The sequence below is a fragment of the Malaclemys terrapin genome, chromosome 6 (assembly GCF_027887155.1).
Source record: "Malaclemys terrapin pileata isolate rMalTer1 chromosome 6, rMalTer1.hap1, whole genome shotgun sequence".
NCBI classification, from domain to species: domain Eukaryota; kingdom Metazoa; phylum Chordata; order Testudines; family Emydidae; genus Malaclemys; species Malaclemys terrapin.
In genome coordinates, this window is record NC_071510.1 from 106,766,999 (window position 1) to 106,792,761 (window position 25,763).

The window sequence follows — 25,763 nt, forward strand, 5'->3', positions numbered from 1 at the left end:
GGGCCATATAAGTACCATAGTTAGATAGACATGGGTCTTGGGAGCCTTATGCCTGCATTTCAAAACATTCCCCATAAGTGGAAGCCTAACTTTAGGCTCCTATTTTAGAAAGTCTTGGCCTTTGTGTGGATTTGTTTCACTTAATGTTGACATGAGGCTTTGGATTTATACTTTTGTTTTCACCATTAAGTGAGACTGTTTCATGTTTTATGCTCCTATCTTTAGGCATATGAAATATACAATACCCCAACCTTAATCAGGGCTGTGATATGAACTTTCTTGTTCGCACTAACATCAGCCATGTATGAGTCACGATGATGATTTGTATGTAGTATTACATCTAGTTAGAGTGGAGTGTGGCACTCATATGACTTATATATGCACTGTTTTGCATAGTAGGAAATCTGCTGGATTTGATTTCATTATGTGTGTTTTTGAAAATGGAGCTACCCCCTTCATTCTGACAATTTAAGAGTAGCAGGGCACTTCCAAAAAAGGAAGATCCTAATCCTTTTCCCATTGTAGGCAATGGCAAATCTCCCTTTGACTTCTGTGGATGGAGGAACAGGGCCCATTATCTGGCAAACTGGCTTGAATTATTTTAGTATGTTACAAAATTGTCAGGGGAGTATTTTATAGAGAGTCTGTTTAAAAAAAGCACCAGTAGAACACAAAGAGTCTGATTTACTGAAATTGGGAAGTGGAGAGTTGTGCAAAAATGGGGAGGGAGGGAACTAAAATTATCCAAACTTCTTGCTACTTCTTCAGATTAAGTTAAGTTTTAGGGAACTTCTTATTCTGTCTAAACAAGTTTGTCCATGTCCCAAAATGTTAGAGTATCCCATACTGAAATTGAAAGTTCTGCATTGTCTTTTGAGTAAAACATGCCTGATTGTGCCTTTTGTACAGAAACAAACCTTTATGCATGTCAAAGGAAAAATACAACTGGGAAGATTCCAAATGCGAAGTCGTGATGTCCGGCTAACAGATGCTTTCCTTGAAGATTTGAAGTTTCTGCCCACTGAATATGACAAGGGGGAATATTTTAGATTTCTAGAAATGTATGGAACACATTATGCTGTCTCTGGGACTGTGGGAGGAAAATACGAACTTCTGTATGTGTTGGATAATTATGCCATGAGTTTAAAAGGTATGCATATTATTGCTCGGCCTATAGCTCATAGATCAACAAATAGGCCCCAATCCTGCAATGAGATATGTGGAGACAAAACCGTGTGCAGAGGCTGATTGCAGTCAGTGAGACTCCATGCAGGTGCAAGGGAATGACCATGTTGTGTACCTCATTGTAGGATAGGAGCCTTGGTCATTAGTTTTCAGAATTAAAATCCTGAGCCAAACATGAACCTCAGTTACACCAAAGTCACTTCATTGGCATCAGTGGAGTCACTCCAGAATTCTACAAGTATAAGTAAGATCAGAATCTGGCTCATTCACTTTAAGGTATCTTTTTATAACAATCTTAATGGAAGTCTGTCATCTGTGAAAACCTTTTATTTAAAAACTACAGTATTCAAATACTAGTAGTGGTTGCAGAGTAGCAGCCGTGTTAGTCTGTATCCGCAAAAAGAACAAGAGTACTTGTGGCACCTTAGAGACTAACAAATTTATTAGAGCATAAGCTTTCGTGGGCTACTGCCCACTTCTTCGGATGCATATAGAGTGGAACATATATTGAGGATATATATATACACACATACAGAGAGCATGAACAGGTGGGAGTTGTCTTACCAACTCTGAGAGGCCAATTAAGTAAGAGAAAAAATTTTTTTGAAGTGATAATCAAGCTAGCCCAGTACAGACAGTTTGATAAGAAGTGTGAGAATATTTACAAGGGGAGATAGATTCAATGTTTCTAATGGCTCAGCCATTCCCAGTCCTTATTCAATCCTGAGTTGATTGTATCTAGTTTGCATATCAATTCCAGCTCAGCAGTCTCTCGTTGGAGTCTGGTTTTGAAGTTTTTCTGTTGTAAGATAGCCACCCGCAGGTCTGTCATTGAATGACCAGACAGGTTAAAGTGTTCTCCCACTGTTTTTTGAGTATTATGATTCCTGATGTCAGATTTGTTCTTTTGCGTAGAGACTGTCCGGTTTGGCCAATGTACATAGCAACGGGGCATTGCTGAGCCTCTAAGGTGCCACAAGTACTCCTGTTCTTTTTAGTAGTGGTTGGTGACCATGTGGTCTGGTTCATAGAGAATCCCAAATCCTAATGCTAGCTGAGCCACAAAATTCACTTTGTGATGATAGGTAACTTGTCATTTGATCTCTTTGTACATCTAAATTGGTAGTAAAATGGAGAACCTCACTGAATGCAGATGCTGCATTTGGCTGTGTTGAAACAGTTTTTACAGCCTTTAATGTTGATATTGGAATTTTTCTCACACTGGTTGAGATAGGAAAGCAGAAACTTAATCCTTCCTCACATGCAGTGTTGGGAGGTCTGGCTTTTGTGGTAGATTGAAGTGATCATTCTAAAATAAACTGAAAAAAGTAATAATTCTCATGTGAATTCTGAAGCCAAACAAATAAATACATGCCACTTATGGCATTAAAATTCACTGTCAGTAGAGGCAATAAGCAAGGAGTTGGGACAGAGAAGTCCTTTATACACACTTATATTCTTATGTTCACCAGCTTGATACTATGGTGATAGGTGTTCTCTAAGGCACTGATCTTGAGGGAAAACTCCCATTGACTGCAGTGGTAAAACAAGATTAGACTTCAATTATTTAAGATCAATAAATAGAAAAGAGTAGCGTAGGAGAGAAAGGGTAGAATAAGAGGGACCATGATAGGGTGGGAGTGCATGGAACAGATTAATAAAGTTACATTAACTTTATGGTAAAAAGGGGAATATCCCGAAAACAGTTTGGGTAAGACTGGGTGATGGGGGGAGGAAAAGATTGAGAGGATTCAATGATACAACAGACGTAAAAAAAGAAATGAGAAGCCACAGAGAAAGACACAATACCCAGAGGAAAGAGGGGAAGAATCATCCTTCAAAGAAAGGCAGCTCTGGAGAAGAGGAGAATGTTACTTTTTAAGGAGTTGCAAGTAGAGTGTACCTAGAGTTTTCCTAGTCACTGGACAGCCCACCAATAGGTCAAAACTCCAGAGGCAAACTGCATTGAATTCATAACCTGGTAGAGAGAGTGGGGGCGAAAGATAGTGGAAGGATGAAGGCAACACATTTTCTTCAACAGTCCTGAAACTTGGCTCCCAAGAAATATAAAATCGTATTCATTTTTTCTTATTTTCCTGTTTTTAAAACCAAATATGCATTTTCCCCTAATAATCTCCAAATTAATTGCATTTGCAGAAGTCACAGTAGAAGATGTAAAGGAATGTCTCGGTTATCATTTAGATGTCAATCTAGTAAATAAAGAGTTGGATTTCAAAGGTCATGTAAAAGGTGGTAAATGTGAAAGCATCAACGTGAAATCAAATTGTAAGTATATCTTTAGTTTATGTGTGATCAAAACTGCAAACTCTTTTGCTTAAAGAGAGAGGATATTGATTTCTTCCCCTTCTTTTAAACCAATTAAATGTCTACACTAATATAGTATTCACAAAAGGCTGAGGGAGAAGGATTCAATGCCAAGCACAGGACAGGCAGGTGTTGCAAGCTTCTCTGCTCTGCTCTGTTCATGCAACTCAATTCTTAGCTGTGCTACCCAGGCCAGTCTAACCTTTGTCCTTTCCTTGTACAGGTCAGGTGATACTATGGCACTCATTAAATAATGTGTACTACACCCATTTCTGTGACATCTGGTGTACCCACCTATCCATCCATGCCATGCTAACCCCTTAGAAGTCACCATTTTTTTTCTTGTTTTTTGGCATTTTGGTGTGATTGCAAAATTCATAAAATGAGACTTCTCTCAAATGATGGAGAATAAGCAAAGTTTGATGAGATTTCACCACAATCTCATAGGATGGAATCTTCCTTCTAGTCACTTTGGGGAGACGTGAGCTGATTTGTGCTAGAATCTGTGCAATTGAACTTCCAGTCATTCTCTCTCTCTTTCTGCAGACACTCATGATGATGACGCAGTTATTGATGACATCATTTCTTTGGTTGAGGGAGGGAAGATTGATTTTTCTGTTAAAATTAAAGAAATGCTACTGAGGAATGCCAAAGTGGTTGATGTAGAGGATTATATACAGTGGGCTACCTCACTGATTGATGCTCCAGTGGTGATACAGCAGAAGGTAAGGAGAGTTTCTCCTAGGCCAAGTATGTTACAAATTCATATATCATAATTACCTGTAAAATGTCCCTTTCCTATGGTGGGAAAAATATCAAGAATGACTTTGCTTACCATTAACTAGTAGATAGTTTCTTCATCTTAGTGCATCTTGGTAGCTTTGGTCCTTTTTAATGGATTGATAGATTCCAAGACCAGAAGGGACCACTGTGATCATCTAGTCAGACCAGGCAATAGAACTGCCCTGAAGAAATTCTTGTTTGAACTAGAATGTATCTTTTAGAAAAATAAGATAGGGTACGTTGAGCAGAAATGAACAGAGTATTCCAGATGATGGGTGCACTGTTGATTTATTTATATAAGAATGTTATAGTCAATATCATTTTCCAACCCATTCTTTGGATGAAGACTAAGTCAGTGGGCTCTGTAATGTATTTTGAGTGCAACTATGGGGATCTGAATCTTGAGCTATCTGGTCTGCATGCCATTGCTGCAGGATTAAAATAACCCATGTCCAACAGTTATACCAGACACATGGTGCAAACTATAAGTAAGGAGACTTCATGTTATCAGAAGAAAGGATTTGTTTAAAATAACTTTTTCTAAAGATTTGTGTAAGGAAAGTATTTAGACATGATTATAGGGAAAATAATATGTATTAGTTTTTTTCCTTTACAGCCATCTCCAATACATACTCTTGTTCCAGTAAAAATGAAAGATGCACATATAAAGAAACAGAATTTGGAAAGAGCCATTGAGGACTACATTACAGAGTACAGTGTGTGCAAATGCGAACCCTGCAAAAACGGTGGTACCTTGTTGCTAGTGGATGGAGAGTGCATGTGCCTATGCTCCAGCTATTTTAAGGGAGATGCCTGCCAAATCCCCAAATCAAGAGCAGATGAAGGTTAGTAGATATTCATGCAGACGTAAATTAACATGTTGTCAGCATGTATGTTGGAGCATACTTTGAAAATATGGTCTTTATCCAGACAGAATTAAACACTATCTGTAAGTTCTTATATCATAGAACAGATTTACACACTGTGCTGACCTATTCAGCTGGGCATGAGGGATGGAAGTTAGTTTTAGCCTGTACAGTATGTCTGTGAAGTGTTAAGTGGAGAAGAGATTCACTTAGAGATTCTCTCTATCCCCTGTCCACTGTGCCACCATTACTGTGCCTTGTAAAGACATCCAAACCTCTCACAAACAAGAAAATTAACTGAGCAAGAATGTGGATTGGCAATGCCATAGAACCAAAGCAGAGAATCAAGTTCAGGCAAGAAAACCATTTCCATTTTCCTAGCTGGGTTTCCTCAGGTTCTCTGCAAAAGCCCAGTGCTTACAAATGTATGCCTCATGTTGCATGATCACATAATGCAGGCTTACAACTAGATTGGTCCAGTATACAGTAGGTGCCAATAAGCAGGCAGCCTAATATTTCAAGTGCCATCTCTACGTCACAAAGTCTCTCTTCTGCTCCAGCCCTGCTACCAACTGTTCCCTGATACCTATTAACACACAGCACAATGGAGGAAAGCAATCTTCTTTTGACATTCTTCCTGGCCTGTAACACTCTTCTGCCCTGTAGTGCTCATCCTTCACAATTTGCCCCAGGCTTCCAATAACTAAAAAACATTACTCAGTATTTGCTGTAATGTAGTAAGTGTAAGGAACAATACAAACACTGAGGTAATCGTAGCTATTTATATAAGGCATTGTCTACATCACCTACACTGGGTTTTTAGCCACTGGTGGAGCTGAACCAGTGCAACCCCCTAGTATAGGTACAATTTGCACCAGGGTATCTTATCCAGTTATATGTCATGGTTGGTTAGCTGCACCAGTGTCTACATTAGTGACTAAAAATTGTCAGCTGGTGTAAATCCTCATAACTCCATGACTTCAATGGTGCTGTGCCAGTTTACACCCACTGAGGATCTGGCCCCCACTGTAGACAAGGCCTGAGGCAAAAATGGCTATTTTTAATGCAGTTCTGCCACGAAAAGTGACTGTGTAGAAATGGCCCCTTCTTATGCAATAGATTTATTCCTTGTGGTCAAGGTTTAATAAAACAGGTGCCCAAAGTGAAGCTCTGCATTTGATTTTTAGACACTTACATATATGGCTGGATTTCCAAAACTGCTGAGCACCCAGAAGTGCCAGTGGCCCTGTGTGTTTTCGGCATCCAATCTGTTGGGTTCTTCGTGATGAAAATGAGTTTTTACTGCTTTGGGTTTCTAGAGCCACCATAGTTGAGAGAGTGTGGGCTGAATTCTGTTCCATCTTGTGCTCTTTCAAAATAGTTGCACCTGTGCCACTACACCCAAGGCAGCAGGTTGCTGGACTAATGCTGGTTTGGCCCAATACAGATAAAAAGGTCACTGATGGGGGCTGGAGCTGTTGGACTGCTTGGTCCCAATGCGTGCAGGGAGAACACACTCGAACTCGTCAGTGTAATAATCCTGCTCCAGGACCAGGGGGCAGGCCATGCCAAGGTGACAGCATCGAAAAAAGCTACTGTTCTCAGGCAAAATAATTGTACAAGTCTAAAAAAGGTGAGTAGCACCTCATTGTGGTGGTAATGTATTGTTGCCCCTTAGCCCAAACAGTATTTGGTGCCTTACAGGTTTTTTTTTCCAGTAGAAGGAGAAATTGATGACCCATGTCAGGTATTCTTTGGTGCAATCCTGTTTGTTTACATCTGCTTTCTCCCTTTCAGCTGGCTTTCTCTGCTTTCTGCCTCTCTCACACAAATGGCTTGCTAAACCATCCATTAGCTGCTGTGTTTGCAATCAGTCACAGGGAAATCTCTCAGCCCACACAATTTAACCTCTGGTGGGCCTTGCCATGTGGTACACTGACTTGGGTAGTGACTTTCTATTGTTTCCAGCTATTACTGCATAAAGAGGCATTTAGTTGCTCCTTCCATTTTGCCTGAAGGAAGGGTGGTTAGCACCCCTATGGCTTTAATAAGGTCTGTGTGTGTCTAGATCAGATCTGCTTGGTGGCAGCCATTAACACCTTCCAACATATAAAGTGTATTTAAATGAAAAGGTTGTGCTGCATCATGACCTGTACCCCTCCCAAAGCAACCCCAATGGAAATATTTATGTGTGCATCATACATATGAAATAAATAAACCCTGTTAAATATCCGAATTAGATCCATGTTCTGCAACAGTGTTTAAAAACTCACCTTCCATCTTGTGTCTGCAGTTTTTGGATGCAAATAATTGTGTGCTCAGTTATGGTGCACCTGCAAATTGGGTAGTTGGACATCTTTATGACCCATGTTGTGCTCACAAAATTGCAGGCACAAGAATGGAGATCTGGCTAAGTCCAGGCTGAAAATTGAGCCCTTAAATTCCAGTTAGACTCTATATCACAGAGAGAGAGACATACAGAAAATGGGAGGCAAACAATGGAGTTAATCTCAGTTCAAGTTGAAAGTTCTTAACCCTGAATTTTCTTATTTGGTGAGTTTAATAAGACCTCCTAGTATTACTTTAACAGGAGTTTTGAGTCTTCCAATTTGAAAATGATGAAAGCAGTTTTTTATTGAAATGGGGGGGGGAACCCTGCAAAAAACAGCAAAAACGTAGGAAAGGCCTGTAAGGTTTTTCCGGTGCAAAGTGGCTTTAAGCCAATAGGGACCAGCCACTGGAGAAGTCCCCCAGGACATGGGGAACTTTCTGTTGGTAGAGGTAGCTGCACTGCTCCCTGTGCCAGCTCGCTCTCACCCACAGTGCCAGGGGAAGGAGGGACATGTTGCTTTCAGGGCGTAGGCAAGACTGGGAACAGAACTGGCCTGCTGGAATGCAGCTCAGCCATGTCGTCTTCTAAAAGTGTAACACCTCTGAGGGCATTCATGCCCGTGGTCTAAGTTAGAGCTTGTGTGAGGGCCACGCATCCCTCAACAAGGGAGCCACATCTCCAGCACCTTCTCTCCATTCCAAGTAACTGTGAAGTCCCTAAAATCACAGGAGCCGCTTTATTTTACTCCTGCAATTCACAATTGGCCTGTTTATAACACAGTCAGGAAGGTAAATGTCATAATAATGTACACTGAGCCTACATATCCAAGTATGTGTCCTACTGTATTGCACAATCAAATCACCTTACCAAATTAAAATACATTGAGGGTGGGAAGGGATAGCTCTGTGGTTTGAGCATTGGCCTGCTAAATCTTGGGTTGTGAGTTCAAGCCTTGAGGGGGCCACTTAGGGATCTGGGGCAAAAATCTGTCTGGGGATTGGTCCTGCTTTGAGCAGGGGGTTGGACTAGATGACCTCCTGAGGTCCGTTCCAACCCTGATATTCTATGAGGCCCTGATTTTCAGAAAAGCTAAGCATCCATAACCCCAGCTGAAGTCAGAGTTATAAGGGCTCAGCACTTCTGAAAAATCAGGCCTTCTTTGACTTGTTCAGTCTACATTAGAACCATATTCAAGACACACTAAGATCATGTTCCCAGTAAGCTGTTACATTCACCTACTTAAAATAAGGCAAACTATCTGATTGACATGATAGCTACTCTCTATGTGAATTCTCTAATATTCTTTCTTTTGACAGGTGTTTGTTATGAAAACAATACAGCCTTCAAAGGCATGCATGAACTCTGCAATTATTCTACCGCTCAAGCTTCCTGTTGGCAGAAGGATTGGAATTGTATGCTTCATGAGTGCCTATACCTTAAACAATCGCTAATCAAAAACAAAATAAGATAAAAATAAACATGGTTAAGGAGATTAGCTGTTGTGATTGGTATTCAATGTGCATTTTGCTTTGCTTCCTTTTAGCACTGGGATACATGCTACCCAATGCCTCCAAGAAAAAATAATTTGTCATTATTGGCAAAAAAAAGGAGAAGTATTGATGTAAATCATTTACATATTTTGTGGCTCTTGACTTATTGTTTCCTAGATCCGTGTTGCTCAGCTAGGAGGGGCATTATCTGCAAGTGGGTAGCCTGGGGCTGCAGGACTGGCAGTGTCCTGCCTAGAATTCGTGATGGTCAAATCTCAGATGATGTGGGTAGGCAATGACAAGTTCCCACTCCCTCTCTATGACATGACAGATACCCAGCTTTAGCCACTCCCCACAACCTCTTCCTCAGGCCCCCTTGCAACTTTCCAGACAACCTGCCAGGCTCCCAACTTAGACCCTCCCCAACTCCCCAGCTTTACTGGCTTCTTAATGTTCTTCTCTGTCTGTTCTAGCTTTCTTCCTTGCTCTCTTCAAACACAGGTTCTGTCCTCAACTAGCAGAGTGAGGCATAACATTGAAAAAAATAACTTACGTATGACAATCAAATCATTTTCTCATTGACCAAAATCTAACCTGCCTTTCATCTGTTTATATTTTTGCATACATCAGACATGGGGAAGTACCCCTGATGATAACTCTCAGTACTTAGTGTAGGAAAGAGGGTGGCCTAGTGGGTGGAACTCTGCATTGGGACTGGGTTCTATTCCTGACTCTGCCACTGGGTGATCTTGGGCATGTCACTTCACCAATCTTGCCTCAGTTTTCCCCTCTGTAAAATGGGGATAATTGTACTTGCTTCCTTGGTAAAACACTTTGAGATCTGCTGATGAAAAGCACTGTATAAAAACTAGGCAGTAGTAGCTGTAGATCGGAAGAGTAACATTTAAATGGCTTTGGGTGATGTTTTTGGGATCCTCACAATGACATGTCAGACTTTTTATATGATGAGCTGGGTGAAGAGTTACTGGTCTCGGTGGAATCCCATTATTGTGACATCACATTTTTTTTTAAAAAAACCCTTTATCTAATTTAATTACTATCTCATCTCCTGCTCTTCACCACACATCCTGTTTCATCTGCCTGTTGAGAGTTAGATCCACATGCTTAGTCAATAAAATGTTTAAGAAACTATTTGGGGGGGTTTCCTAGTTTTTAAAGCTCTGAATATTCATGGAACTAACGTTTTGGTTTATTATGAATCATTCGTGGGAGCCAGGAGAGGCAACATTTGAGAACTGCTATGATATGTGAGTGTGGGAGAGCAAGAGAACATAGCACCAAAAGACAGACTCTTGCCAGAGCTATTGTTTCTGCTGCTCATGACAGAGGTTCCTAAATCTATACTTAAAACTTTCACACCCATTGTTAAATTCAGGGGTGGAAAATAGCACATATAGTAAAATAGGTTACTCTATGTGCATGCTGCTTAAAAAGCATCCCAGAGTGATTATTCTGCATGAAAACGCCCTTGCTGATTTCACAAGAAATGTGAGACAACCCAGCCTGCCGTACATCTGCCTCAGGCTCTGAATCGCTGAGGGTTTTTACAGAAACGCTTTGAGGGAGGCATCGCTGACAAAAGATAAGAACACCAGAAATAGCACCATCACTCCCCCTACTTCTGATTTTTGCTAGCTAAGCAAATAGTTTAGAGGGGGTTTTTCTTTTTTAATTAAAGAGAGATTAGACTTCTGTAGCATGGACCTATCTTAAGTACTGATAGGCTCCCATTGAAGAAGTACCTACACACCTCACAATATTGTAATATGAGATAGGGAAGTACTATTATTCCCGTTTTTTTACAGAGGGGAACTGAGGCATAGAGAAACTAGCTTGACCACATTCCCCCTGTGATAGAGCAGGAACATGTATTGAACCATCGTTCCTTTCTGTTTTGATCTAGAGTTGAATTTTGAACAGCCAAACATTCCGAGGTGTTTGAATAAGGGTTATTGCTCCAGCCATTATAGGCAGGGTTCCGGATTTAAATTCCAAACACCCCTCAATATTAGAGCAGGAAAGTGATGGATTCAGGAGGATGTTAGCAAAGCCTGAACATTTGAATGTTGCTGGAAAGCAAGCATGAAAGGCTTTTAAAAAGAAAGGAGTCAAAATACGATTTTGAACTCAACCAAACACTAGTGGGAAAATGTTTATACTATTTCTCATCTAGTCATTAACCTGTTTATCATCCTTTTGAAGATTATATAATGAACATATGTTAATTCACTTGTCCTTCTCAGCACTACATTGTATCCCAAGAAAATACATACAGCTATAAGCATTGTTAGGCCTCTGATAATATGCAAAACAAGGATTTTGCTGTTATAGCTTCCTGTGAAAGCTGGACAGACCACATAGACTTTCAAAAAAAGGAAGTGCACTCTGAAGGACAAACATTTTTTGCCACACAATATTGCAGTACATGCTCTTTACCAGACTTGCAGACACTGAGTTGCTGAAGCTATGGTAAGTAAAGAACTTTCTATTCATTTACTTTTCATACACACATGCATATGACTTAGAACTAAAACTACAGTGGACATGACTGTAAAAGTTGCTGTCTGCTCCCAGCAATTTTCATTTCAGTTCCCTGCAGTTGAACTTCCTGCTGTTTAGTGAATGATGAAACTTTCAAATTTCTTTACTGTCTCTTCCCAAGGCCTGGTGTACACTTAAAAGTTAGAGCAACGTGATGGTCACTCAGAGCTGTGAAAAAAATTGTGCCCTAAGTGCTGTAGTTAGGTGTAGATGCAGCTAGGTCAATGGAAGAACACTTCCATCAGCCTAGCTGCAGCCTCTCAGAGAAGTGGATTAACTACATCGATGGAGAATCCCCTTCCGTTGAGGTAGGACGCATCTACATTATAGCGTAATAGTGGTACACCTACAGCACCATAGCAGTGCCGCTGTAATGTAGATGTGGCCCAAGTGATCTGTACAGCAAAGGGTGTATTTTACTGATTCTTGCATTTGGAATTAAGAAAGAGAAAGGAATTGTTTCCTTCAAGAATAAGCAGGAAAAAAAAATGTGGTGTATCTTAGGGAGTCTAATGCCAATGTGAGTGTGTAGCAACAGCCACACATTGGAAATGGGAATGAGTCAAGCACTTTAATTAGACCTCCAGAAAGCCTTTCCAGTGTCCTAATCTGAAATGTAAGAACATTGTAGCTAAAAAACTTAAAAGCATTTTATGTGACTATACAATAGAGCTGCACATTTTAGTAATCTTAGATGTGTTTCCTTACAAATAAAACCTCAATAGAATACAAGTCTTCTGTATAATACTATAAAGTTTACATTGTTTAGATATTTTATTAGGAAATCCTGATCAATGATTGGAGCCAGGAGATGGTGGCTAGGGGGTGAACAATATGAAGTCTGAATGAGAGTAGCTTTTAGTATGGGCTACCTTTTCCTCTGGGGATGATGTAGAAGTACTGTGAGTATCTGAATGTTTTCATCATGGTATATATATGCAAACGAAGCAATCTTTCATTAAGGGTAATGATTCTGTAAGATAGATTCTTCATTTGAACACTTCCATGTCAGTGCAATTGTGTGAAATGTGTAAACAGAGATTAACACAATCTGAAAGACTCTGATCTGGCTCCAGAGTCTGAACACCCCAAAGTTCAGGGGGATTTGGTTCAGGTCACCATATAGAGAAAGATGATGCATAAATGTTCAGATCCAGGTTTATTCTGCACCACCACCACACAACGTTTGGAATTTATGGATCTGGGCTTTTGGTTGAGCCCTTCTCTAATGATGAAATCTTTCATGAGTCTGAGGAATGGCTTCAAAGGCTTAGAGTAAAATTTGGGATATGTAAAAATGGCATTTCTTATTCATCAATAATTTACTTTGATTTTAATTACTAGTATTCATGATAGTTACTATCTAATATCCAAAGGCAAAATTCTGCTCTGTTACACCAGTGTAATTTGATTCAAACTCACTGAAGGTAATTTACACTAGCTTTACACAGGTGTAACTGGGTGGAAAAATTGGCTCTAAATTTGTACAAGACTAGTATCCCACAATCATAACACATGTCAATTTTCTATTTATTGCAGAAATTCCACCCTTATCACTAGAGCTAGTCAATAAAGCCCCCAAATTTGCATGTACCCCTAGCACTTGCAAATCTCCATATTTAAATGTGTGTGGCTGGCACACAGCTACTCTATTGGCACAATTCAAATGTCTGGTTGCTTACCCAAATGGGGTGTTTCAGTGTAGGGAGTATGTATGCAAGTATGGGGAGTGCACCTCTTCTGTGCTCCCATATAGTTTGAAAATAAAGAACAAATAACAGGGCCACTTTTTTCTTTAAAATTAAAAAAAAAAAATCTCCAAGTTGCTTGGTCTGAATCCAGATTTCACTGGCAATTCAAAGTAATATAAAATAACTATGTGCATGTTTATGCTAGATTTATCTTAAACTGACAATTTTATAATACTGTTTCAAAGGTACTGTTTTCACCTCTTCTGCTGAGCACCACAAGCATCCCAGCAATCTCTCAAAGGCAAATAAGCAATATTCTGCAAAGCTGCAGGAAGTGGAAATGAACTAAGGCATGAAATTGATAGATCTAGGAGTCCACTTAATCATCTAATGACCATGACCCAATATTGGCATTTGCTGATGTTTCAGCACACACCAGTAGCCATGGTCTGGAAGCATGCAAAATGTTTTTCTAGGGGCTTTCTCCTAAGTGACCCTGTCTAAAGTAACAGAGGGTCCCGTGGCACCTTTAAGACTAACAGAAGTATTGGGAGCATAAGCTTTCGTGGGTAAGAACCTCACTTCTTCAGATGCAAGTAATGGAAATTTCCATTACTTGCATCTGAAGAAGTGAGGTTCTTACCCACGAAAGCTTATGCTCCCAATTCTTCTGTCAGTCTTAAAGGTGCCACGGGACCCTCTGTTGCTTTTTACAGATTCAGACTAACACAGCTACCCCTCTGATACCTGTCTAAAGTGTGCAAGGCTAAGGGGTGCTATATCTGAGAAGTTTCAGGGCTTCGCCTTACTGCCATAATGTAGCTGGAAGCTTACCCAACCTTAAACCAAAGACCCAGTCTTATAACACTGGATGAGAAAAATACTGGGCAACACTAGTTACTGTCAATGGAGATAACTGAACCCAAGTTACTACATGGCTGAAACTGACTAAAGTATTGAGGAGAAATAGGTAGCATTCTCTGATGGTTTCAAACCCAGCTGTGTAATGCGGTTAGAAATAATCCTTAGTCCCCAGCCTTCCTGAAGTAGGATAATCCCATTGATAAGAGTGTTAAACCAATTGCATGAAACAGGAGATCATTTGAGACTTGAGAATCCAGGTGAATTGATAAGATAAACCCTTATCCAGAAGTTGACCAGATCGGGATGAAATGATGAAACTGGTGACTCATTTGGATCTAGAATTTGTTGTTAACTATTAATTCTTGTTGAAGACTGTATAGAAAAAGAAGGGGAAGGTGTGTGTATTGTGTTTTTCAATCTGTAGGTGGGGAAGGCACTAAAGAGAAGCTCTATCATGAAGCAGAGAGCGAGGGTAGCTTTATACTGTTCATTATTCCAATAAAGTCCCTTCTTCAGTCTGAGAAGAAATCAACTTTTTTTCTGTAATTCTTTACTATTCTCACACAACAGGATTCAAGATGAAAATGCAATCCCAAATCCAGATTTTAAATACATTTTAATTTGGGGGCTATTTGGATTGTTTTATTAATATTATTATTAAATATTTATACTGTGGTAGTGCCTAGAGTTCCCAACCAGGTCAGGATCCCATGTTAGGCACTATATAGAAATATAATAAATGATAATCCCTTCCTCAAAGACTTTACAATCCAAGACACCAATTCTGCAAGTTACTTAAGCACATGCATAACTTTAAGCATGGGACTACTCATGTATTTAAAGTTATGCACATACTTAGGGCCATGAACTGGTTGGTTGTTTTTTTCAAACCATCTTTTAACTAAGTAGGACAAAACCCTCAGCATCTTATTTTCAGAGACCAACTTCAGACTAGCAGCATTAAAAATATGAATTTAGTAAACGCGTTAATTAATAGTGAAGGAACGGTAACAGCTTTGAAGTAGAGTTGGAAAGAAGAATGCTAGGTGTGTTTTAGCGGAGTTTGGGACAAACCCTATCAAACGAGTGAGCTTGCTGAAATAAAGCCATTTGCCACACTCTTATCTACAGCACTTTTTAAAAGTGCACATAGTGCTTCTGAAAGGTACAGGATAGACAGTGTTGAACAATGAAGTAATCTGTTTCTCCAATGCAGTGCGAGCTTACCCCGTGTCACCCAGCCAGTATGACTAAAGCATGACCCACGGGGATAACTTTGAGGGTGAAGGAACATTTCTAATAATGGGGCTGTTCATTTCTTGAGCTCTCTATGAAAACTGCCTGAAAGACTGTCTATTGGGATATTTTATGCACCATTGTTTCAGCCTGTAGAGCCTTCAATGCTTCTCCTCCACACAAGCATGCTGTCTCCCAAGTTTTTGAATGATTCTCCTTAGATTTTTTTAGTTCTAGCAAATTCTTTCTTGATCTGGTTGCTTAGAAAACTTCCCCCACTGTGGTTTTAAAAGTGCAAACACTGAAACAACAAACAACCTAAAAAGAGATGATATGTCAAATTGAATTTCATTGAAGAAATAAACTGTTAACTACAAAAACAAAGGTTCATGCAAAGAGTCTACATAGCAACCGAGTTTAATTTTCTTCTCCATTTTGGGAGAAAACAAGCTGGTTGATGTAATTATTTTACTGCATGAGTTAAACACTCATTTGTTTTAGCCCACTAGGATTAACGTTGCTGAGAAACTAGGTGATGTAAAAGATACCAAGAAGATGGTGGTTTCTTTGTTATTGTCAGCATCCACTATGCTTTGTGGTGTCAGAGCAAGACAGGACTTGGCAATCTGGCACATATTGAATCAAGACACATTTGTGACTGTGAATCAACATAAATAATAGAGGATTATTCTCAGTATTGGCTGAAATCCACAAACTATATATTCAGTCAGAAATGCGACATACATGGGCTATCACTGTTTTAAACATAGTTGCCTACTTACGCCAATAGGCTGCCAAAAAAATTACTTTTTAGTTCCCCATCTATATGAACTATAAGATGCCCTGCATAACAGGTTTTGCACAACAGGTGTTGCATGTACATATTTTTTCCTAAACGTAATTTGTTTTGATGCTCAGAGTTTCAAAGACCTTCCATTGGGGGGATCATTTTCCCACATGAAGGGCTACAGATTTAGTGATCCTTTTTAGTTGCACCTGCCAACAAGTGAGCATAACTGTTCTGTGCTCAGAAAATGCTTTATGTGCTCCATCATCTGCACTGGCTTCAAGATCATCTCTGGGTGCAACTGAAGATACTGAAGTTTACTCTCGGGAGTCCTTTATTATGGATGGGGACCTGGTAGCCTCAGTTCTCAACTCTGCGGTTTACACACAAGCATTAAGCTCACATTTGGATTCACAGTGTGCAGTTGGAACCTCAGCTGCAGGCACAGGGCAGTGTGAAACTGTGTGGGAGAAGTGGGTTGGGGGAGAGTGGTGCCAGGCAAACGCTATTTGCAACGCTTCTCTGCTGGGCACCCAGAGCCAGCTGTGACAACTGCAAAGCAAGTGGAGATGGCCCAGAACGGGGAGAGGGGGCAGGGCAGGGCTGGCCTGGAGACATGCTGATTTGGCACATTTCTCGTTGCTGGCAGGTCTTCCATAGAGCCCTGGTTGGAACTTACAGATACCTCTATTTCCCTTTCCCTACAGCATGAATGCCTCCATCACAATAGCTGCCCCACTGACAGGGAGGGAAAATCAATTTGCAATCCCTGTGCCACTGTGCAAAGGACATAGGACCCATCACTGATCCATTGTTGCCATCCAAAATAAGTCCTGCAATGCAGTCTGCTAGAGCAGACGCCTAAGCCCACAAGGAGTCCTACTGATTCTATGTGAGGACAGTGATCCATGTCAGATCAGAGATTAGGTGAACTCCTAGGTTGCATATGCAAGTCACTTGGGAAGCTGCTAATGGTGGCTGTAGAATTGTTTTTCATTTTGTGGCAGGTTGTTTCTGTGTATTCAGACCTGCCCTGTGTGTTTGGGGAAGGTGGGGCAGTGGCCAGATACGTCACCCTAAATTGTGGAGCCCTTGAAATGAATCCCAGTGGAGGAGATTGACACGAGGTTGGTGTATAATGATGGGCAGCTGCTGCAGGAATGGGGGGGGGGCAGGCTGGGATCAGAGCTGGAGTGTGTCAGGCCACTTGGTAAGTGATGGGTTACATGGAAGCCAGGATATGTCTGTGCACCGGCCAGTCCTATGTAACCCAACTGCACAATCCCTGGTTGGTGAGGAAACAGATCCCATTTTGCTAGCTGAAGTTGTGAGTGTTCCAGGTCTACAAGTGGGTAGTAAAGAGGTTTTCCCAGGCAGGGCTGTCCCTACGCAAAGTACGCAGCTGCGTAGGACATCAGGGAATCTGGGAGGCCTGAGGCAACACACACCCTGCAGGGGGGCTGCGTAAAGCACCAAAATGGCTAGGGATGGCCCTGTCCCCAAGTACTCAAAATGTACTGATAATGTTATTCTGAAAGGTGCGTTTTCCACTGTTGGTCCCTCAGAGTGCAGCCATACATTCCAGAGCAGCTTCAGGATAAGAAGTATTGCTCTGTGCACAATGGTGATTAAGTTGCCAATACAGAATTTCCCCTTCCATAGTGCGGGGACTGGCCCCTCGAAGTAAGAATACACAGCAAAGCCTCAACAGATCCCAGAAAGAAAGGCAGTGGTGTTTTCATGGATTATTCTTTCCTCGTTGTTTTCCCACCTGCTACTAGTAGCTAAAAGAATTAAAACTTTACAAAAGTTATACAATTACATGCAGGGATTCACACTAACAATTCTATCCCTTATTCCTTTCTGCATATCTCACTTCCCCATAACACACACGATCTTCTGTAATGAGGAAGTATGCAAATAAACTTGTGCATGTAAGTACTGCTCTCTCCCGTGGATGGAACATCCTCCTAAGTAATTGCACCCTCAAGTTCACAGATGACACTAAGTTGGGGGGAGAGGTAGATACGCTGGAAGGTAGGGATAGGGTCCAGAGTGATTTAGACAAATTGGAGGATTGGGCCAAAAGAAATCTGATGAGGTTCAACAAGGACAAGTGCAGAGTCCTGTACTTAGGAAGGAAGAATCCCATGCACCGCTACAGGCTGGGGACTGACTGGCTAAGCAGCAGTTCTGCAGAAAAAGACCTGGGGATTACAGTGGATGAGAAGCTGGATATGAGTCAGTAGTGTGCCCTCGTTGCCAAGAAGGCCAATGGCATATTGGGCTGTATTAGTAGGAGCATTGCCAGCAGATCAAGGGAAGTGATTATCCCCTCTATTCAACACTGGTGAGGCCACACCTGGAGTATTGCATCCAGTTTTGGTCCCCTCACTACAGAAGGGATGTGGGCAAATTGGAGAGAGTCCAGTGGAGGGCAACGAAAATTATTAGGAGGCTGGAGCACATGACTTACGAGAAGAGGCTGAGGGAACTGGGGTTATTTAGTCTGCAGAAGAGAAGAGTGAGGGGGATTTGATAGCAGCCTTCAACTACTTGAAGGGGGGTTCTAAAGAGGATGGAGCTCAGCTGTTCTCAGTGGTGGCAGATGACAGAACAAGAAGCAATGGTCTCAAGTTGCAGTGGTGGAGGGCTAGGTTGGATATTAGGAAACACTATTTCATTAGGAGGGTGGTGAAGCACTGGAATGGGTTACCTAGGATGGAGATTCCACCACCTCCCTAAGAGATTTTTAAGTTCAGGCTTGACAAAGCCCTGGTTGGGATGATTTAGTTGGTATTGGTCCTGCTTTGAGCAGGGAGTTGGACTAGATGACCTCCCGAGGTCTCTTCCAACCCTAATATTCTATGATTCTAAGTACAGGGTACAAGATATTTTTGCCCATACAGATTAAAATGCCAACCTCTATATATCATGCCATTCCAAATGTAAGCAGGCAAGAGCTCATTCAGACCCTGGCATCTAGTAATGAGCTGAGGGGAAAGACTTCAGGAGCAGTCCCTATGTGCATTGACACATTTACTCTGCCCAGGTGCTCAGCAGACAGATCTGCTTTGCCAAAGTGATCAATTTTGGCTGGTTTTGGGTTACAAATCACTTTGGATGCAGAGATAATGAAATGTTGTTATTCTTAGTGTATAAGTAAGGGGCAGCAGAACTATACTTAGCATGTCCTGCTGAGGGGGTCATCCTAAACAGAACCTCACTTGGCAAGCAGGAGATGGGGATGCCAAATTCCCAGGAAAAGGAAAGAGGGCAGGGGGTTCCTACCTGATGGTGTGGACTCTGCCTAGAGAGTCCTAGACTCCATTTGATCTCCCCTTTCCAGTGTTTAAAGACAGAGCTGATTGGATTCAAGGGAGCATCCTTGTTTCTGGTCAGTTCTGATTGCTAGAACTGAAATCACTGGTGAGCAGACCTAGGGGCTAAGCCTTGGACCTGGTTGGCGGGGGGGGGGGGAGGGGGGCAGGGCAGTATTGCAGTGAAAGACAGACAATGAAGAGGCAGCAGCAGACAAGTACCCCACTACCCAGTAAGAGCTAGGCTAAGTGACGGAACCTTAGAACATGGCATCACGGAAGTGGCAGTGAGCTGGCAAGCAACAGCAGTGATAGCAGCAGCAAGCAGCCAGCAATGGCAGAGCACAGTGGCAAGTGGTGGCAGACAACAGCAGCGAGCCAGTTGCAGAGGGGGTGGCAACAGCGGAGACTTTGCTTGACACCCTCCTCCTTTTTGGGATGGGGCAAACCCATATGAACATACTGCTGAACTCTGGGTCTCTGCTAACCAAGGACAACCCGCTGTGAAAGAGTGTGGTGCAGCAGAGGGAAAGGGGAGTGGTGCTAAAGGCACATTTGTTCGTTGTACTCTCACACCATACTGTGAGAAACTGAGGTGAAGGACACTGCCCAGAGTACTGTAGGATAGGTGTTTGTTAGCTAATGGTTATATGCTTTTGAACTGCGCTGATGGTGTTTTCCCAAATTAATGCTGAGTTCCCTCTCCCTTTTCATAAAAATGCTCGTTTGTTATACACACACTCAGTGCTTGCGAGTGGGGAAGTAGTGCCTCTTAGAGGCAACTGGAGTGGTTTTAACTTTTTACAGCTTACTGGGTGGGGGCTCGAGCTTGTTCTGTTTTGTATTGATAAGATGAACCCCTAGATATTGAACCCAGCCATTGCTGCTGCCTCAGCCCAACATAAGGGTTACACAGTAGGGATTAAACACCTTCTGTCTATGTCACTGTTCCTGCATCGCCTCTGCCCCTACAAATAGAATTTAATAAAATGATCTGAGGAGAATAGAGTTCATGCCTAAAAGAAAATCACTGGAGTCCCTTTACCCATAACTTACATTGACCTCTTAATTGATTTTGAATTAGATGCACTGAGGTACAATAGATTGCCTGGAATACAAGTGTTACAACCAGGACTGCCTGAGGGAGGGAGGAGTTTGTCCGAGGCCCTATCTGAGAGGGCCCCCAAATCGAGTGATGCTGCTATCTGATGCACAGGGTCGCCATGCCACTCACCAAAACTGGTCCCTCTGTCATGACGGAAGGGTGGCCAAGCTAAACCTAAGTGACGCTATGATCCCATGCACCATGTCACAATGCCCAAAGCAGGGAACTGGGCATTGGACCCAGCCATGTGGGACAGGAGCCAAGTTTCTGCTGTGCGGCTCACTCTCCAAACTACCTCACCCCCACCCCAGAGCCTCCTGTCAGTGGTAATATATTTAGAAGGATGGTCCCATTTCAGATTTTGCCCTGGACCTCTAAAAATCTCTGTGTAGCCCTGGCTATAGCACTCCCAAATGGGAACAATGTAACAGTAAGAGTATATGTGGGTGTTAGATAAATCTGCTTGAAAGTAACTTACTAGGTGAACTCAAGAGACACCGACAGAGGCAGCTAACAGGACAGTTTTGGACAGAGTTGAGAGAGGGAGTGTGAGAGGCTTTCCTTCCAGGTTCAGCACTATATGTGATATCAAGATGCCCAGCAATGGAACAGTGGTGGTGACCTGCAATGGATGTGCCACATTCTCAGACAGAAGGGATTCCTGTGACGTGCAAATTGGTGGCTATGCTGGAGAAAAATTGGAGGGGCAAGCTGAGATGCTGCTGAGAAGCTGAGTTCCTGGACACATTTAGGAAACACCAGTATCCCAGGTTCAAGGAAGAATGGAGATGGCCACAAAGGAATCAGTGAGATAAGTCAGAGGAGGAGGCTTGGCAGCTCATAACCATCAGATGCAAGAGGTCATGGCGGCATTCTATACTTTTGGAGACGGATGAGGATAGGCAGACTATGTCCACGAGAGAGAATTCCATACTGCTAGAGATTTAAAAAATGATACCAGTCCTCTGCATGGAAACTATGGAAGATACCTCTCAAGTTCCAGCAGGTCCAAGGGGATGGAGAGATGTATAGGACACATGTGGATGGCAGGTCAGCCCAACTTGTAAGAAAAATCAAGCTTTCCCACAAACCTGGGACCAACTGTCCAAGGAAGCCAGATGCACCTTGGAGATTTGATATTCAGAAGACTCAAAGGAACATTCTAAAAGGGGTAGGCATACAACAGGGACAGTGTGCTGTCTTCCCAAAGCCAAGACATGAGATGTCATGCAAGACTGGATAGGCTTCTGAAGTCTATGAGCAAGGATGTGGACAATAAAATTAATCAGAGGACATGAAGAGAAGAAATTTTTGAATTGCCTATACACCAATGCTAGGAGTCTGGATAACAAACAAGAGGAACGGGAATTGCTCATTTAGGAGTATAAATTCAACCTAGTTGGTATGACTGAAATCTGGTGGTATGCTTCACACAACTGGAATGTTATTGTCAATGTTAATGTCAATTTATGAGGGATTGAATGAACAGAAGGGGAGGAGGAGTGGCACTTTGTCAAAAATGGCACTAACTGTTTCTGTGTCACTGATAACTCAAAATAATAAAATGATCTTAAAAGCTTTGGATTATTCTAATAGATAAAGCACAAGATGGGGTATTAGCTGGTGGCTGCTACAGACCACCAAATCACACTAAGGAACAGGATGGCTATCACTTTATGCACCTGTCTGTAATATATAGGGAGGAAAATTGTGAGATCACGGGGAATCTCAATTTGAGTGACATATGCCAGAGGTCACATGTTGCCAATATGAAAACAACCTTGGAATTTCTAAACATTGTAGATGACAATTTCCTAACTCAACACATGTTGCACCCAACATGGAAAAATTCTATATTAGACCTTGTCCTAACAGATAAAGAGGAATTGATCTCAGAATTAAAAGTTAATGGCAGCTTAATACAAGTGATCGTATTTATAATGTGCAAGACGACTAACATCCAGGCCAGTTTTTTTTGTATGTATACACCCACCCACACACGTTTAATAGGGCCAGTTTCACAAAGCTGAGCCAAATCAGCTGTGAGGAAGAATTTAATCAGAAAAATGTGAATGATAATTGGGAATAATTTAAGAGCACCTGACTAGATACCCAAGAAGCCACAATCCCACAATTGAGGAAGAAGGCTGTGCTGGTTTAAATAAAAAAAAAAAAAAAACCCACACACACACCACCTGGTTTAGAGGGGGAAGAGAAGACTGCTGTAAAAATAAGTATTATTATCATCATATAAACAAATGGAAGAAAGGAGAAGTTTATTGTAATGAATATAAATCAGAAGTTAGGAATTGTAAAAAATTGATAAGGTAAGCCAAGAGACAGAAGGACACCTCTATGGCCAGCACAGTTAAGGAAAATAAGAATGTGGGTTTAATATATTAGGAAAAAAGAATCCTGACAATGGTATTGGACCATTACTAGATGGAAGTGGTATTAATTCATCATTCTAAGACAGAACCGGCAGATGTGCTCAATAAATATTTCTCTTCATTTGGTGAAAAAAAAAAAAAAAACCAGGACACAGCTTCATCATGTAGAGATAACATTCTTTCCATTCTACCACTGAAGGAGGTTAAACAGAAGTTACTAAAGTTAGACATTTTTAAATCAGCAGATCCAGATAACTTACATCCAAATGTTTTAAAAGAGCTGACTAAGGAGCTTATTGGACTCTTAATATTGATTTCAATAAGTCTTGGAGCACTAGGGAAGTACCAGAAGACTAAAAGAAAGTTAATGTTTTGCCACTATCTAAAAAGGGTATATGGGATGACCAGGTAATTATAGGCCTGTCAGCAGGACATCAATCCCAGGCAAGATAATGAAGCATCTGATACAGGACTCAATTAATAAAGAATTAAAGGTGGATAATGTAAGTAACGAAAATCAACATGGGTTTATGGAAAATAGATCATGTCAAATTATGTTGATATCTTTTTTGATGAGCTTACAAGTTTGCTTGATAAAGGTAATAATGTTGATGTAATATATTTAGACTTCCGTAAGGTGTTTGACTTGATTCCACATGACATTTTGAGTAGAAAACTAGACTGATATCAAGTTAACATGGCACACATTAAATGGATTTAAAACTGGCTAGCTGATAGGTCTCCAAGTGTAACTGTAAATGGGAAATCCATATTGAGTGGATCTGTTTCCAGTGGTGTCCCACAGGAATCGGTTCTTGGCCTTACTCTATTTAGTATGTTTATCAATGACCTGAAAGAAAACATTAAATCATCAATGATAAAGTTTACAGATAACATGGAAATTGAGGGAGTGAAAAATAATGAAGAGGACAGATCACTGAATCAGTGAGATCTAGATCGCTTGGTAAACTGGGTGCAAGCAAACAATATGCCTTTTAATAGAGCTAACTGTAAATGTATACCTCTGGGAACAAAAGAATGTAGGCCATACTTCAAGGGTGGGGGACCCTGTTGTGTGAAGCAGTGACTGAAAAAGATTTGGGTGTTGTGGTGGATAATCAACTGAACATGAGCTCCCACTGTGACACTGGGGCCAAAAGAGCTAATGCAATCCCGGGATGCATAAGCAGAGGAATCTTGAGTAGGAGTAGAAAGGTTATTTTACTTTTGTATTTGGCACTGGTGTGACCGCTGCTGGAATATTGTGTCTAGTTCTGGTGCCCACAGTTCAAGAAAGATGCTAATAAATTGGAGAAGGTTCAGAGAAGAGCCACTAGAATGGTTAAAGGACTAGAAAATATACCCCATTGTAATAGATTTAAGGAGCTCAACTTATTTAGTTTAACAAAGAGAAGGTTAAGAGGTGACTTGATTACAGTCTATAAGTACCTACATGGGGAACAACTGTTTAATAATGGGCTCTTCAATCTAGCAGAGAAATGTAAAACATGATCCAATGGCTAGAAGTTGAAGCTAGACAAATTCAGACTGGAAATAAGACAAATATTGAATGGTAAGAGAACTTAACCATTGGAACAATTTAGCAAGAGTTGCAGTGGATTCTCCATCATTGACAATTTTGAAATCAATATTAGATCTTTTTCTAAAAGATCTGCTCCAGGAATTATTTTGGGGGAAGTGCTATCACAACAGTCCCTTCTGGCCTTAGAATCTATGGCTCTCTGAAAGGTCATGTGCTACAATAAAGGGTAATAGATCAAATTATTAATGCTTTTTGTTGTGGGTTTGGTGGTGGTGGTGGGATTTGGGGCCCAATTCTGATCCAATTAATTTAAGCAGGAATCTTCTGCCATTAACTTCAGGAGGGGCAGGATTAGGTACAATAGCCCTCATTCAGCAAAATAATTAAATACCTGCCTAACATCGAACATGAGTAGCTAATGGGATTTCTCAGGTGCTTAATGCAAAGCATGTGCTTTATTGAATCAGGGTCTATATGTCTGGGTTAGTATGTTGCGCCTTGTGGCTGGTTGCAACCCCCCAAAAAAACTCCCAAAAGACATGAGTCCTTCTATAGGTGACAACGAGCAGCTCATTCTTTAGCTCAAGTGCTAGAGGTTTATGACCCATAGTACTATGAATCTAGTCGTGGCTCACCACGTATTTGTGGCTTAATACTGAGAAGTGGAAGAAACTAAACAAGGCAATTTGCAATGTCTCATTACAAAGCCAATCTCTCCTCATTTTTCCAGACTGTGCTATGTACTTTGTATCCCTCAGGTTGCACTGCAGAATTAGAAACGTGTACAGATCCTGCAAGGTGCTCCATGATAACTGACCTCTGTACCCTTGCGGAGGCCCAGTGAAATCACTGGACGTCACAAAGGATCTGGGCTCCATCTGCACAGAGTTGGTTAGGGCTTGTCTAAACAAACAAGCTGAGACATCAGCACATCATTTGTTTCCATTAGTCATTTTTTCACTTGTTTGACATACTTGAAATGTTGTATTTGTCTTTGCTGGTTAAAGATATTGTCTTCTAATACAAACTCATTCGCCCACCCAATGATGAGAATTACCATCACCTATGTTTATTGGGTTTTTGTGAGGGAGCAGGTAACAGCTCTCATTAGAATATTTTACATTAATATAGAGACCCCATTACCACTCAGCTCCTTCCTCCTACAATAATTACACTGTGCATGTCTCCTAGTAGGATTTAGGGAAACATCCCATAAAGAGGTCTGCAAGTTTTAGGTTTTTTGTTTGTTTGTTTTTAGTTTTGCCTATCCAGAGTGTCACCCAA

At 41.2% G+C, this 25,763-nt stretch overlaps 2 protein-coding genes across 2 annotated transcripts in view; both read left to right on the forward strand.

Annotated features, from left to right (window-relative positions):
- The window catches only part of C9 (complement C9), a 29,213-nt gene extending 20,230 nt beyond the window's left edge, over positions 1 to 8,983 (forward strand). The window contains exons 7-12 of the mRNA XM_054032108.1: positions 910 to 1,150; positions 3,343 to 3,471; positions 4,057 to 4,235; positions 4,910 to 5,138; positions 6,607 to 6,792; positions 8,808 to 8,983. Of these exons, the coding sequence (XP_053888083.1) occupies positions 910 to 1,150; positions 3,343 to 3,471; positions 4,057 to 4,235; positions 4,910 to 5,138; positions 6,607 to 6,773 (945 nt within the window). The 3' untranslated portion in view covers positions 6,774 to 6,792; positions 8,808 to 8,983. The remainder of the gene's footprint in view (positions 1 to 909; positions 1,151 to 3,342; positions 3,472 to 4,056; positions 4,236 to 4,909; positions 5,139 to 6,606; positions 6,793 to 8,807) is intronic.
- A 93-nt stretch (positions 8,984 to 9,076) lies between these two features.
- FYB1 (FYN binding protein 1) overlaps positions 9,077 to 25,763 on the forward strand; it is a 127,683-nt gene continuing 110,996 nt past the window's right edge. Inside the window, exon 1 of the mRNA XM_054032106.1 lies at positions 9,077 to 11,471. Coding sequence (XP_053888081.1) covers positions 11,469 to 11,471 — 3 coding nt within the window. The 5' untranslated portion in view covers positions 9,077 to 11,468. The remainder of the gene's footprint in view (positions 11,472 to 25,763) is intronic.